The sequence below is a fragment of the Synchiropus splendidus genome, chromosome 6 (genome assembly GCF_027744825.2).
Source record: "Synchiropus splendidus isolate RoL2022-P1 chromosome 6, RoL_Sspl_1.0, whole genome shotgun sequence".
Classification (NCBI taxonomy): domain Eukaryota; kingdom Metazoa; phylum Chordata; class Actinopteri; order Syngnathiformes; family Callionymidae; genus Synchiropus; species Synchiropus splendidus.
Genome location: NC_071339.1, coordinates 5,781,990 through 5,797,986, shown reverse-complemented (window position 1 = coordinate 5,797,986; position 15,997 = coordinate 5,781,990). Strand labels below are relative to the sequence as shown.

Here is a 15,997-nt window from a genome sequence, read left to right as displayed (position 1 = left end):
TATTTCCACTCCAACATAATGAAGTTTTGGACTCACTGATGGTCATCCAGTAGATCTGCAGTGGAGGAATCCCTTTCGGTGGGTCACATTTCAGGGTGAAAGGCTGACCTTCTTCGACCACGACAGGATCAAGCGTCTCTTTAGGAAACTTGGGTACATCTTAAAAGAGAAGACCAAAACATGAATTGGTGTTGCAGTATTACAGTACTATGACACGCCACTAGATGGCGGCGCTGCCATTCTCAGGATGGAGCCTGACTGGTGGACGCTCACTATCTCCTGCACAATTGAATCAGTCCATCTTTCAGGAGGAAGTTCTTGACGTCTAGGAACCAATGACTATTAAACCCCTTAGAAACAGGAGAGAATAGGGTCGGCAGTGTCAAACTCAGCCAAGAAAAGTCTTTTCTTGACATATTGAAGGTTAATAAATTGAAAAAAGTAACAAAGGAATTCTATAAAGCTGGACATTTTCTAGGAAATAGAAAAGGGAACGGCCAGGCAGAATAGACTCACACACACACAGAGAGACAGAGTGGCTCAGATGGTACTTACTGGGGACAATGAACTCAATCTCCCCTGATATGGCGGTCCCCAGTTTGTTTGAGGCGTAGCAGCGATAGGTTCCTTGGTACTCTGTGAGGTTCCCATTATTAGGTATCACAAAGGTTCCCGAATTCTCCTCTGTCACCAGTCTGGGGTCCAGAAAGGGATCAAATTCCTGGCCATTCTTCACCCATCGGAATCTACATAAAGACACGGCAGAGAAGTCAAGTTCAACCGGAGCGCGCATCACTGGGTCTTTGTGTGAATGCAGTTCAATGTCAATGTATGACTTTCTTTTGTGCGCACTCACACAGGCTGAGGATTCCCTTTGGCTTCACACGTCACGGGGAAGCTCTCGTCGAAAGGGAAGGCGATGAGGGAGCCGGGCGACTGCTCTGTGATGGTGGGCAGCTGCTCAACTGGGGGGGAGGGCAAACATGACTCAATGGAAGAAAAATCTGTCATGGACGGATGATATTAGTTGACCACCAGAATCTACTATCATGAGTGAGACAATGACGATCACAATTCCTATCTCAACTGCACATTAAACGTGTTTTTTGTTAGGATGAATTCAACAAATGAGGAGACGTGAAGATTAGGGGACGTCATTTATTCATCACGTGAGGAATTGTCGCGTTGAACACCACTAGAAACCGTGAAAACCTTTTTAAATGATTTGTCATTTCAGTTACAAATTATGCGAATATTACAGATATATCATTCAAAAACGAAAATGAATGTGGAAAGAAATCCAATTATGTCCCACAACTAAAAAAAAAAACAAAAAAAAGTTGAGTAAAATGGGTCATAAGTTTAGTGGTAAAATAGGAAATACAATTTCCTTTCATGAATGAAGACTAGAACAATCTGTTGAGCTAAAAAAAAAAAAGGAAATCCTTCCAACTTTTTCACATTTCATAGAATCAAAAATACTGACATTTAAAATGGTATTACATTAACTTGTACGATGGACATATAAAAATATATAAATAAAAATAAATGGTTGTTAAAAATGACAAATATGGTGAAGAAAAAAAGCATTAAAATTCAGGTGCTACTGAAAAAAAACCTATTGATTAAATACATTCACATTAGTTGGTATAATATTGTTTTCCTCCATAAATAAACCAATTGTAGTTACTCGGAGGAAGCACAGGGGGCAGACTAGAGCTGCACAGGTTTCACCTTTTTTAGTACAATTCTGCTGTGACTGGATGAGTGGACCACAGAATGATAAAAGTTCAACTGTCTCTAAGGTAGAATGGTTCGACAAATGACACAAGCAGCAGGCACAATGAGTGAAGCAAGGATGCCACTGCGACAGAGCAACAGTGTCACACACTCAACTTACTGTTTACATGACCTAGAACTAGGCGATCCAAGGCAGCGGGAGGAGGGATAAACAAAACACAAGCAGTCAGTGTTGGACTGGGAATTCTGCCTTGTAGTCACAGACACAAACACCTCCTCTGAAGGTTACACTGACAAGACATTCTGACACCCGCGAGCTCACTGATCAGTCATTAGTTAAACCCTTGGAGATGCGCTGAATAATGTAGAAGGAAGAATGAATATTCTGGCACGAAACTTCACAAGTCCAACTGATGTAATTGGTGTCAGTCACTCAACTGTAAATTATTCAACAGCTTTCTTTTCTGAGGTGAGCATCGAAAATGCCTTTCATGATGCTTCAGTCAGACTGCAGACAGTTACGTCTTCAAGTGTCTGCTTGAGGCACAGCTGGCGGTTTCACCAAATGGACCGACTCATGAGTTACGATCGCTCGAAATGTAAAAGTTGTAGATTAACAGCAAGCGAAAAAGGACATGATACGCAAGAAACAGACAAACAAAAGTCTCAAAAAGTAGCTGTGATCTTCTTTGAGAACATCTCCTTAGCAACAGAATCCTGCCATAGTTACCAACAGGAGTGATGTCACACAAGGCCACGGCCTCACAGCAGACTTGAAGAGACCCTTTTGTTTCATCTGCACAGTCAAAGTCAGCTGACAACCAAGTCTGCTTTCATCAATAAAAACACTTAGAGTTTGGATGATCATGGATTATTAAACTTCTGTTGTTATTAAAGGTAGACACCATTTTTATTTTATTATTAATTCAAATTATATGCATTTTAGTGTTGTAATATTCTTTTTATATGTTTATATATCCTGCCTTCATAAAAAATAAATAATCTAACAGTCAACTGTCAGTCGGAAGTTGAAAATATTTAAGATATGAATAAAAAGAGATTCATGTAGATTTGATCTTGAAATCCAGCAGTGATATTTGGACACTTCTAGGTTTATTAAAATGTTCGTATTATATTAAACGCGAATACAGTCACCAATCCAAATAGCGAAACACGATTCCCCTTGGGATTAATAAAGTTTTCTGATTCTGATTCTGTTATTTTCATGGCCATATGCCTATCTGGATTATACTATGACTATGATCATTGTCACCTTTGTCAGTGTGAATGGTGTTTGTAGTATCTAATCCTAATCTAATCTCAGGCACTGGCAGAAGGATATAAAGGTTCTGCTGGCGTCTGTTATATTTGCTGTCATTTGATCAGTGGAAAATGACCAGAATCTTATCGCTCCGATTGCTGTCCAAGCAAATATTTATCTTCCACCGGCCTGTTTTAGCCTGTTTTTATGGTTGCATTATTACGTATGGCTTCATAAGCGACTGCTGCTTCAGTCTTATCAAAGGCACAGACAGGAAAAACGAACCAGTAAAGTCAAACATAACTGCAGGAGTGCGCAACTATTGGTTGCAAAATGAGAACTGTTGAATACTTAACAAGTCAGGAGGCAATTCCAAGCGGCCTGCGACAAAGATGCTGGTTTATGTTGCAATACAAATGAGGTACTGCCCACTAGTGGTCGTTCAAAGAATCTTTTGTGGTTCATTTTCCCATTTTGTTCTTTTAAATAATTAAATGGGTTGAAAACAACCTTCGGTAAAACTAGATTATGATCATAAATTGAACAACAGTGACTTTCTGGAATATGCACTTGCAGGAGGAAAGAAAACAACAGGGAGCAACACTGGCTAAAGTTTGTAAGAGTGAGATCAGAAAACTGCAAAAAGCAGTTAGTGATTGAGACATAATTTATTCATCATTTCGAGTGTGAGGCGACCGGTTTTTAATCATGCAGCCTTTATGGAGTTGATGAGTTTTCAGCGAGTGAGACAGCTGTTTAGCTTCCTACTTAGCAACAATGTCAAGATGATTTATTCCTTTCAGTAAACAAGGAGTGGCCTGTGGACTGTAATACATCAACCGAATGATGTTCACTGGTAGTGTTGTAATTTTATTGGCCTGATTTAGACAACAGATAAGTGAGTTTCGCACTTGTGTAGCAATGCGTTTTTTCACTTACTATCCAGCGGGATATCGATGGCTGTGGTCGTGGAAAAGGCACAAATGCAGGCGATGAAGCCCAGCGAGAGGACTGATCCAGGGCTCCTGTGTAACCTCATGTTTTCAACGTTGGATCTCAGGCTTCCTCACGAAACAATCGCTTTCCACCGTCGGCTCAGTTCATGTCTCTGGTGAGCTGCAGATGTGGTACCTGAGAAGGAATCGCAGACAAGGAAAGGCCCCATGAGTCAACCCACGCGCTGGCAGACGGAAAGGCAAACCCCAAACACAACAAATCCCCGGTGACTGGAAGGCCGGCTGCTCTCCGCTCAGCCAGGCGTCACCGGGCGCATTTTTTGCTTGCATCAACAGAGGCTTTAGTTCAAATTTAAGTGTGAAAAAGAAAGAAATGCACACATGAATGTCTTCTCTCAACCCCTCTACTCTTGGGACCTGAGTTGTTTTGATGTTTGATGTGTGTGGGAGTGATTTGTAGAGTGATTTTCATGCACTGATGGGAATAAACAAACCAGTGCTGCTTTTAGCTTACGAGATGAATCATTTCATTCAAAGATGGAACTACAGCCGAGGAATACAAAACATTTCTATTACGTCTTATATGTCAGTTGGTTTCGGTCTTAAGATGAAACCTGACTGGAACGTGAAAGAACAATTTCTTGTTTAAACAGTTGAAATTTGACCAGCTAAATTATTGGGCCATTCTTCGGCCGATCTGGATGATATTATAAAGCCAGCCACGGCCATTTTCAATGCATCTGAGAAGGACAGAGGGACAGCGATTTGTAGATGATGTGTAGTGCTGACATTACCAAAGTGTCTTTACCTTGCACTTAATATATGGTGGACAGCTTCAGCACGAAAGTGTTTCATGGCTGCAGCGCCGTCTCAACAGAGAACATTATTTCACTTGTTGACCGCGTCCGAGCCGCTAACAAAAGGGACCAACTCCAACAGTCTCCGACGACATTCCGATCATCGCAGCACTAAAGCGTCTTCTGAGCAAAGAGGTTGACAGGTACAATGAAATAAAAGCAATGAAACGTGCCAACACACATTTCACCGAGATCTATGTGGATCCTACGCACTCCATTGCGACTGCACTTGTTCCATGTGATCATCCTCTCGTTAGAATGTCGGGGTAAAGCAGTGCGCCTGGAGGCAGACAAATAGTAACTACCTTCAAGTCACTTCAGTTCTGTGAATATGTGTAAAGCAATGATGGGTTTGTTGAGGTTTCATCGAACTGTGTCCCTTGTTTTCTGAGCTCAGTATGTGGTTTCAAAATGATGTGATGTTTCATTGAAGCCAAAGGTTAGAAAGCAGTGCCTCTGAAAATAAGGACACTGTTTCATGAAACTTGAATTCAATAGAAACACCTACTTCTCCTTTCAGCTTCTCCCTTCAGGGGTGGCCACAGTGGATCATCCTCCTCCATCTCACCCTGTCCTCTGCTTCCTCTTCTCTCAAACCTACAAACCTCATGTCCTCCTTCACCACCTCCATCAATCTCCTCTTTGACCTTCCTCTCCACCTTCTGCCTGGCAGTTCCAACCTCAACATCTTCATCTACCAATGTACTGGCTCTCTCTCCTCTGTACATGTCCAAACCATCTCCATCCAGCCTCTCTGACTTGGTCTCCTAAACACCTGAGCACATGTGCTGTCCCTCTGATCCTCTCCATCCTGCTCACTCCCAGAAAGAAGCCCAGCATCTTCACCTCTGCTACCTCCAGCTCTGCCTCAAAGCCAAAACATACCTCAAATTATGTTTCAAAGTTGCCACTAGAGTTTAAACTACATCCACTAAAGACCATTTTAACTACGCTGCTTGTGTGGACTCGCAATGGGTTGATGAGGTTTCATGAAACAGTGTTCTGATTTTCAGAGGCCACCAGATGGCGCTGTCTGCTGTGAAATGTTAGGTCTTGAACAACTAATTGAACAAAGCCTCACATCATTTCTAAAGCAAGAGCGCCATCTTGTGGCCCTAGGACACTGTTTCACCAACCCTGCAACACTGTTTCATGACACCTCATCTACCCCTCACTAGTGAGGACATTTTGAGTGATTTTCAAATCTTTTATATAAAGTTGCATCTACATGTTATGTTTTTTAACGCAAGTTAAAAAAGGCCAGTAAGTAAGTTTGATGGAATGCTGTGGCATCTTGCTTATAAAACTCATCGTACACTCCCTCTGCACACATGGGGTGACCAACATTGAAATTCACTTTCCTCCCTTCTCATCGGATTATTAACTTGAAGATGAGACACTGGGGTCAAAGAAGTGTCCAGGAGAAGTAATTGAATAATTGACCAATGAACCAACAAGTCAATTTCATTCACTCAGTGAGGGACTGTTTGCAAATGAACATGCCCTGTGAACCTTTGCCCCATGTTTCATTCTTCATGCATTAACTCTGGAGGCTGTGTCACCCAATAGTATTTGAGCCAGCATGTGACCTCAGCTCCGCCTACTTTCAGCTTCTGCAGGAAATAAACCTGAGATATTACGACGCTGCTCCGACCTCACACAGTTTGCTTTCATTGACTTTATCTTGACATTTACATGCAAGTGTAGCAGTAAACTGCCCAGGGCGTTCCTTTATTTCTGTGTTTCCCGGACAGTTTGATGAATGTGGCTGATGAAAATCAAAATGTAAGGTCTCTCTGCTAATTGGCTTTGACTCGTTGATGAGATTGGCCTGGTTAAGCAGGGGAGAAAAGCGGGAGGGAGGGGAGCTCCAATCCCCACAAGACAGTGTGTTAACTTGGTCTTTTTATTCTGCGGCCAAAACCCTTAACCAGACTTACACCTCTTCAGACGGATTACTCCTTTGTTCAAACTGTGCTTGATCATTTGTCTCCTGATTTAATTTGCACTCCCCTTGTCCCACATTTATTGAGAGAGAACTTTGCCATCTGGCTGAGGGAGGTTCAGGCGGCACTTAGCTGCGGTGGGCGATGATGACTCCATTGGACTGAGTAGGTACGGCGCCTATTGGCGCTATACGATGCACATAGAAGGAAAAGGCGACCCCCTCAAGCCTGTCTGATTTAAAGACCCCAAGCTGATCCTAATCCCCTCCCCTTCAACAGCAATGGACCCAGCCTGAGATTGATGGCGCTGGCTGAAAGGTAAAAGCTGCTCACTGTGGGAAAGCCAATATGAACCCAAACCTTACTTAATAGAGGATCAGAGGGGACCAAACTCTGACGGAAGGACAGCGCTGACGGATGTGGGGGAAATTGGGCCAAATCAAATCTGCCTCCCTTCTTATATAACTTCATGTGAGAAATGGTGGACTCTAACTTTCTCTGCAAGTCAGCTGAGGACCAAAAGGCAATATAAACTCAGTATGGGGAAGTTTCAGGAAAATATGATTCAGCACTGAACGCACCAAAGCCCCAGAGTCTGTCGATGTTCTGAACAAAATAAAAACTTCACGTCAACTCTGGGAAGTACACACCATTTTGCGGTTTTCGTGGTGACATTTCATCTTAATCCCACTGTACATAAGTCAGAGAGTGCGATAAAACTTTAACACCTGTGGGTCATGTTCAACGTCTCCAATTACTGTAATCGCTTCGGTCTGTGGAGAATAGCAACGTAATGGTTTGCACGTCTCACTTTGGCAACAATATTCTCGTCATGTGATTTACTGGTTAACCACCGATATGACCACAAGCCTCGACAACGGTTGTGAAGAAAAACGGATCAGTTAATGAGCGCGAAAATAAAAGCGCAACGCTTGTTAAATTAAGGGAAACATACGTGCCAAGATGTGGTGGCAGATGTGGACCAGTTTATCGCACTAACTCTGCCCTGAAAATTCAAGACTGATGCGTCAGATTCCATCAGCTGCACCAGTGAATAAAGATTATACCAGCTCCAAACTTAACACGTTTGCATTTTACTCCCAAAGTTTTCTTTATTTCTACCACAGAATGTCATGGAAATGTCAGTAAGTCCAGTTCGAAGCATTTAAAGAAAGACATCTTCACGTAGCTGGATTAAACCAGGATAGAAACTTGCTTGCAACCACAGCCCTCTTAATGAAAACGAACTAATTACCCTTGATAACAGATAAGCACTGAATTAAAAAAAAAAAGAAATCACTTAAACACATAATCTAATCTTAAAACGATTATCCTGAAGTGGCCCTTGAAGAGGGCCACGAGACAATCCTGGATGAAATGAGGGAAATGCGTGCGGGGTCATGGTGGGATTCCACACGCAAAGCCTTTTAAGCGGAATTAAATATGTCCTCACAAAATCAACTTGCCACGCGTTTCTAAATTATTCAACGTATTTCAATACCGGTCTTTTTTCTCGACTTCCATGGCACAATCCCAACGACGGTCAATGGTCATAATATTCATGGCAGCATGTCTGTTGGAATTGCACGATTGAAGCAGCATATTTTTAAAGATTAAAGGGAAACAGTTGGCGCCCCTCGGTGGTATAGCTGCGTCTGCTACTTGATCCTTAGTGTTACTCCATCTGGTCATTTTCACTAACATTTATCTGTCCCTCGCCGCCGAGACGGGGAAAATCCACCGCAAGGACCTGCCGCCGACGAAGATCTAAACCACTTGTAGATGCGACGGTTGAGTTGGGGGTGAGGTCCAAGAGCAGCCATTGAAAGTTCGCGGCAGTTCCCCTCTCAAGCTGACACCATCTGCTAGTTTTGCACCCAAAGACAATAGGCAGAGAAGTGTGGGGATACTGTCGTCTAATGTGCAAGCCTGTAATAGGATTAAGCAGATCCTCGACTTGTCAGGCTGGATTAAATATTCTCTTCGCTAAAGACCTGAAACGGGAAGACAGCCGCTACCACGATTCCCCTCTCACATTCCCGATGATGCCTGGGCGCCGATTCCCATTTGATCACTCCAGAACAATTAAAACGTCTGAGCTGATTAGCACTGAGTGCCAACTGACTGGTGCAGCTTCTAATGTGCGTAATGAGTTCGCCACTTGAGCGTTTTCTTCTTTTCCACAAGTCAATTGTGCATTAACTTGGCAAATTTGACGTGTTCGTGCACAGTTCAGTCAATATACTGGAGCTGACGCCTTCAACTTTGACCACATTTGCAACTCCACGCCGGTACTTCAGTGTTGCTGCATTGCAGCGAGACAAACAAAAACAAGTCATAAAATGAGATGAGCATGAAGGAGCAATGTTAATATCATGAGCTTGACTAATTGAGATTAAGCTCGATTCCACTGCACTTTTGCAAAGCGTGGCAGTTCAATTACGACAGCATGAATATTTCAACGCTACATCGCTTTGCTCAGCTGTGGGAAATTGAGGTCTGCGCAAAGAAATAAGAGTGTGATGAAGACGAAGATGAAGAAACGGCGAGACCCATATGGAGCAGCCGCACCGAGGGACTGAGCGGTCTGTCACCTCTATCTGGAAGATGAGGAACAATGACCGAACCTGAGCCCTGCACGCCTGGGAGTCCATCTTGCACTGTCCATTGTGCCAGAGCTGATGGTCATTACTCTTCCCATGCTTCAATGACCACAGAGACCCAGTCCCACAGAAGCAATATTAGTGGGACACTAGCACACAAGCTAAAAACATTTATTGGACATGTAGGGTTGCTGAAATAATATGACAAGCAATTATGATTCAGATGATTTCTGACATACTTCGACTCCATCAGAGGCAACAATGGCAGCAGGAGAAAAAATAAATTGTAAGAGTGGAGGTCTGTTTCTGAGCAGTGTCGCCAATATTAGACCAATATGGGACCCTAACGTGGAAATTGGGTCAGGAGAATCTTGGACGAATGCCACCCCTAAGTGTCAAAAAAATTGCTTGTATGTTAAAAAACAAAACAAAACTGTTTGACCTATTGATACCAACCACTCCGTCTTGCTCCATCGTCATCTTTCAATTCTCACTCTCCTGGTTTACCTTCTACCTCAGACGTCTCCAACAACCACAAATCACACACAACCCCCGTAACACACGGTGTCCCTCAGGGCTCAGTGCTTGGGTCCAGCCAACTTCATTCTTTACATGCTTCCGCTAGGTCACATCATCCGCCACCATGGTCTTCACTTTCACTGCTATGCTACACAGATGTACATCTCGACTAAATCTATCACCCTCACCATACACATACACCATCTCAAACTGCCTCATGGACAGTTCATCCTGGATGAGCAACAATTTTCTCCAAGTAAATTGAAATCACACTGAAATTTCCACACCAAAATCTCTTGTTCCCCCCTGTAGAAGACATTTCTATCACCATCGATGGTCACTCAGTCGTCCCCTCCCCCAAGGCCAGAAATCTCAGAATCATCATAGACCCTAGACTCTTCTTTAAATCTCAACCATATCACCAAAACGTCTATTTTCCACCTCTGTAATACCACACATCTCCGTGCCTCCCTCTCCCCCTCTGTTGCCAAAACAATCCAAGCTTTCACGTCCAGACTGGATCACTACGACTATGGACTTCATGCCTCCACCCTCCAAAAACCTCGGTAAAACTGATTCCTTTATGATAATAAATTCCATTGTGTATCGACAAACACCTTCAGCGTCAGATCATTGAAACACACATCCCGTGCCATGTCCAGACTAACTGGTCGACGGAAACAGATCCAGTTAACTCTATTACAGACCTGTTAATTGAATCATTGTCCCACAGTTCCAGTCGTAAGAAGATTGGATCTCTGAGTTTGGCGCGCCATGTTTCTGGTAATACCATCGAGAACCAGATCTGCAGCAGGAAGAGTTTTTTGTTATCTAAAAGAGTGTTGTGCTTGTCCTCAATTTCTCCTCACTTCTTTCAATCACAGCAAAGTAAGAGGGTTCCTGCCATGTACCTGTTGGGAAGGCAGTCGCCACTTTTCCCCCTCATTTCTCCTCTGATCCGTTCTCTTTGAAGTCCACCAGGTTTCCCCGCGGCACCGGCCAATAATCACATTAATGGGTGATCCTGGCCGAGAGATGAAGCTCAAGAGTCGGGACCACGGGGGACTGGAATATAATTTTGTGTGGACTAACACGCCCTGCTCTCTTCCACATGCATTCATTTTATCTGACTGATGTTGGCAATTTCCCCGGATGAAGCTGTGCCACAGAGACATGATCGATGGCTCTTATATCCTCCATCCCACCCTTCATCTGCCCCTGAAGCCTGAAGTCCTTTCCGTCAACAAGCTCCCATCACTCCATCACGAGTCGATAAGAATTCTTATTTGTGTATAGATTATTGATCATAAGTACTATCACCATTATTCTTTTCGACTTTAGAGGTGTTTATTAAGCAGCCGAGCCACTCTCTCAATCTGTTTAAAAAGCAGAGCATCTGGACAACATTTTCGTGTAAGCTGTTTGACACAGCTGTTGGATACGTGGCCCAGTTCCTGTGCCTCTTCATCACTTAATAGGGTCAAGTCGGGGTCTTGTTGAAACATATCCAATAACAGTTTTAACCAGACCCATAAGTTTTGAGAAAAATGACACAGAAATGTTAGTGTTCACTCTCGACGCAAGTGTACCGTAAACACCGGGCCTCAGCTTGAGCTTTATATTGAGTTTGTTTACTTAATCCACAGATGTGTTGACTGGTCATAGTTAATCCCACAGACGCGCTCAATATAAATCACATTCCTATGACTCACCGGAATATTTTACCGCCCACCTCTGAGTTAAAGAGGTTTTAATTGAGATGTTTGACAGTTATTTGGCGTTTTTCAATGGCTGAATCTAAACATATCATTAGATAGATTTGTTTTGTGCAACAAAGAGAGATGGACACACAAATTTAGAGCGTCATACAAACCCAGAGAGAGAAATGCAAATCTAGATGATAAAGAAATGATCTACAACAATGAGCCATGATTGACGAAGGATACGCTTGAGGGAATGACTGAATATTTAAGTTTAACTGTGACATTTTTCATTGCTGCTGGAGACTAAGCGCTGACTGTCAGATGATTCTTTTGGAAAAGGTTCAAGGTTGTTTGAAAGAAAGCCTCAGAACCCATTCCAGTCTGCAGCAACCGCAGGGCTGCATTCTTTTTTTTTTTATGAAGCACCAAATAGTTTTCAATTTCTGCTGTTTATTCCCACTAATCTGACAACACAGGGGCAGAGCAGCTGACTTTGAAAAAGCATGTTATACGCCTCCTTCCCATGAGGCGTTCCAGGTGGAGGGTTTGGATCGAACATTGTCCAATTGCAAGGAATGGGAAGACATTCAGAAGCTGACTTACTGACGGTGCCGTCAGAAAGTCACTGTGACTGAAAGACATGGTTGTTTGAGGGGCTTTAAATAGCAACTGACACGTTATTACTTGTAAAAAGGACCGCCATCCTATATGTCACCTCCTAATCTCCGTCTTTCTTTTACGTAACGCAATATGATTTGAGATATGGAAGATGTGCTTCATTTGAAAGCCTCATGCGTCAACGTGCAATGACGCCTTTGGCGTCAGTATAGGATGCAAGCATCAGCAATATCAATATATTATGCTGTGAGAGTGAGGATGTGTTGCTAGGGACACCAGAACAGACACGATGCTCATTTCGAGACACATTCTCACTCAGAGGCGTCATGTTGAAACTATCGTCAAGTGGCCTTTAGTTGTCTCAAGGTGATGGAGGAGTCCATCTTCTGGGTTGCATGTTGACGCATCATGCCGTCAATTGTTTCCCCTCGTGCCGTATTTCCTGGTGTCACTTTACTGTCCAGCACATTTAAAGGGCAGTGGGTAGTGCATGGATTCAGCCATAGGGAGTTCCTTTTACACACCAGACATAAAGTCACTCTTGTGTGATCATACAGTAAGCCTCACTCACACAGCCTGAGAGGTACCAAGTGACAAGACACACCTCATCCATACCCCAAGCATTCTTGTTGAATATCCAAAGATGTGGCTACTTCATCAACAATGGATGCAAAAGTCGACTTGACAGTAGTCTATATCTGACACCTCAGGACTGAGAATGTGTTGCTCAGTTCCACAGACAACCACTCGGCCACACTCATATCTGCAAACAATTTAGAGTCACCATTAAACCTCTGTGTGTTTCCAGAGTCATGAAGCACTCAGCGGACACCCTGGCAGGCGAACCCTCGCTGGGTTTAGTTTTGGTCTGAGACCTTCTAACTGTGCTGCTGTCTAAACCTGTTGCACGCTGGTACCATCTGAACACAATGGCAGTGGCTTGCCATGTACACAGAATATCTGGGAGAGGATTGTGAACAAGGAAGTACAGACCAATGAATGAGTGGTATTTACAGCACAATATGAAATGAAAGAGGAATACATGACATCTGCCGGTTCACATTCAACAGATAGAGTTTACCAAAAGACAGGCGATTTTTGCCGGAATATATCACACGTTTCAAATCTGGACTCTTGTTGGAAACAGCTACTGCCTTTTCGAAAGTTTCTCAACAGTGCGTGTCATAACAATTTCATGTGATATTACAGTCAGCAAGCTTCTCCAGTACCGCAGTGATTCACACAGTATCTTACTCTGGAGCCCATGGGAGGAGTACAGTAGTGCTCCCTCTAACAGTAAAACCGTCCTGTACTAAAGGAAGCAGCATGCGTTCAGTCCAAATCAGATCCTTGTTCAACTCGAGCCCTCTGTGTTTTTGTTATGCACGCTGGTAAACGTGGCGCAGAGGGACTGTAGCCACATATGTTGCCAAAGCCTGGAGCTTGGCAAAGACGCTCATTAAGCCACTGACAATCACCCCCACAAAGCACAATCTGAAAGCCATTCACTGCACGTGCACAAAGGAGAGTGGCGGAATGCAAGTGCCATTTCGCACCACTCGCTTGCAGTCATGAAACGGGCGTTCCGCACCTGGAGGCTTTTTGGAAAAGTGTTTTATTAGGAGCGATCAAATCAAAATGTAATACAAGCAATCCACGTGGGGGTGGGGGGAGGGAAGATTTCCAGCCGCGTGGAAGAGTTTTATTCCTGCTGCAATCTTCGTCTGTCAGCTGCCGACAGCCCCCTGAATTGTTAAGACTGTCAGATTAAAGAGGCGCATTAGCCTGATAGTGCTGAATATTTTCAGGTGAATTCATCACGCATTCGGGCAGCAGACCAACTACTGCTATTTTTTCCTGATTTTCAGATGAGAGAGGACCTGTTTGTCACAGTCTGCTGAACAGAGCACCGGCCTGCCTGAGCGAGAGGAGGCAGTGCGGCTTGTCAAGTGAAAGCTCAGTGCACAGAGAGTGCTGAGCGTCGATAAGAGCTGTCCACCAGTCCGACAAAACAAGCGCAGTCTCTCTCCCACGACACGTCGGCTGGGGGGAGGCACCCTTGGCGTGGATGATGTATGATGTGGAGACTTGGGTTTTAACAGAGAGAAAGGCAGAAAATGAAAAGGGGGAGGAGGGTCATGCTTGAATTATGCTGATGCAGGTCGTAACCGCGGCGGTAAGCCAACCAAAGGCAAGGACTTGCAGCCGTAAATGACGATGCCATTATCACCCGGGCCTCATGATCGCTGACAGTTGAAGTGGTGAAGCAAAGATTTTCTACATTCACAAGATTTAGATGTCGCAATGAGAGGCCTGCATACTAATGAAATAAAATGTTCAATCCTGAGTTGAACACTGGTGGGTGGCGTCTCTTTACACGGCTCGAATGTTTTTAGAGGGGATGGCGTGACTCAATTCGGCATCACGGTGCTCATAAAGAGGGACATGCACTGTGGAAAGTTGTGTTGTTTTCTGTCATGTTGCAGACAGATGACTGGATACTGTTGAGATGAATCATATCCCGCCATTACAACAAACATTTTCATGTCAACAAACCCTTCAAACCCCTTCTTCATGACCTGGACGTGCTCCTTCAGTGAAGGTAACCCCGGGCTACTGGTTTATACGCCTTTGATTATGGTATTATATTTGTTTATTTCAAGTGGAAAGAACCTGCAGAATATGTTCACATTTAAAGCTTGAACATGATGAGGGCCAGAGACATATTGCAAGGCCTCTGTTACGAGAACAGCAAACTGACCCCATTTGACTTGAGAAGACCCCCGGCAAACTATGTCCATGCCAGAGAAGAAACGCACATTTATTCCGGTTAATGTGTTACCCAAGATTTGTCTCTCTCAGGACTGTCAGCGATGGACATGTTATCGACTAAGACTGCTTTTTCATTAACTGTCATTGGCTTATAAAGCTGAAACTACTGTCACAGGGCAGTAGACCTGGTATTACAGGTACGACTATTTCAATATGCAGCTTTTATACTGAACACAACACTGGTGAATGAACTGATGCATCAACATACACTGATTCTACAGTATTTCACTTTAAAGCACAGGGCATTTGTTGCAGCGGTGAAGTTCAACTCAAAATGGAAGTCAAAGAATTTTGGTCTCTTGACTCTTTTGGCTCGTAGGTTTTTTCATTCAAATCATTACGAGAGAAACTGAAACTTTTTTTTTTATCAAATCGATCATGAACTGCACAAAGGGAGGCGGGAGGGAGACGGATCACACAGTGCTTGCCGAATGCGAGCAAATTAGCATAACAGAAATCCAGATTTATATGATTCTATTTCCGTTTGGGGGCGGGGCTACGGACGCCTTGTACCAAGATCATAGCTACAAGTGTCACGTAAACTGGGAAAAGTTACGTGTATAATCTGTGGCTCAGAGACAAGTAGAGAAAGAATATTTTCAAAAACCAACAGCTATTATTCAAATGTGAAAGATGTGTGTCAGCAAATATTTTACAGCTATGGCTTGAGGCCCAAACGTGCACAGTTTGAAATTTCATCAAATAAAAGTAGTTATGCAGAAAAACATTTGTGACCTAAAGTTGACAGCTTTGAGTGGGTGACAACGGGAGAGTCGTTGTGCTGTTGGTGTGCGTACATGCATTTATTTTGCAAATCTTTAAATAAATAAAAACAACGGTGAATAAATGAAATGAAAAAAAGTGGACAAAAGTGTCCCATATTTTCCTTTATTCAGTGCACCGTCCTCTTTTGATGGTCATAATTATTTAACTCAGTTGAAGAATGATCAGGTTAAAAGGGA

The 15,997-nt window shown here is 43.4% G+C and overlaps 1 protein-coding gene across 10 annotated transcripts in view; it reads right to left on the bottom strand.

Annotated features, from left to right (window-relative positions):
* The window catches only part of chl1b (cell adhesion molecule L1-like b), an 81,589-nt gene that overhangs the window by 38,081 nt on the left and 27,511 nt on the right, over positions 1-15,997 (bottom strand). For 8 of the 10 annotated variants that reach the window (XM_053866946.1, XM_053866936.1, XM_053866941.1 and 5 more), the window contains exons 2-6: positions 3,941-4,132; positions 1,901-1,918; positions 857-965; positions 556-746; positions 37-159 (exon numbers count right to left, since the gene is read on the bottom strand). In XM_053866946.1, coding sequence (XP_053722921.1) covers positions 37-159; positions 556-746; positions 857-965; positions 1,901-1,918; positions 3,941-4,040 — 541 coding nt within the window. In that variant the 5' untranslated portion in view covers positions 4,041-4,132. The remainder of the gene's footprint in view (positions 1-36; positions 160-555; positions 747-856; positions 966-1,900; positions 1,919-3,940; positions 4,133-15,997) is intronic. The other 2 variants (XM_053866940.1, XM_053866944.1) reach the window with 1 other exon arrangement.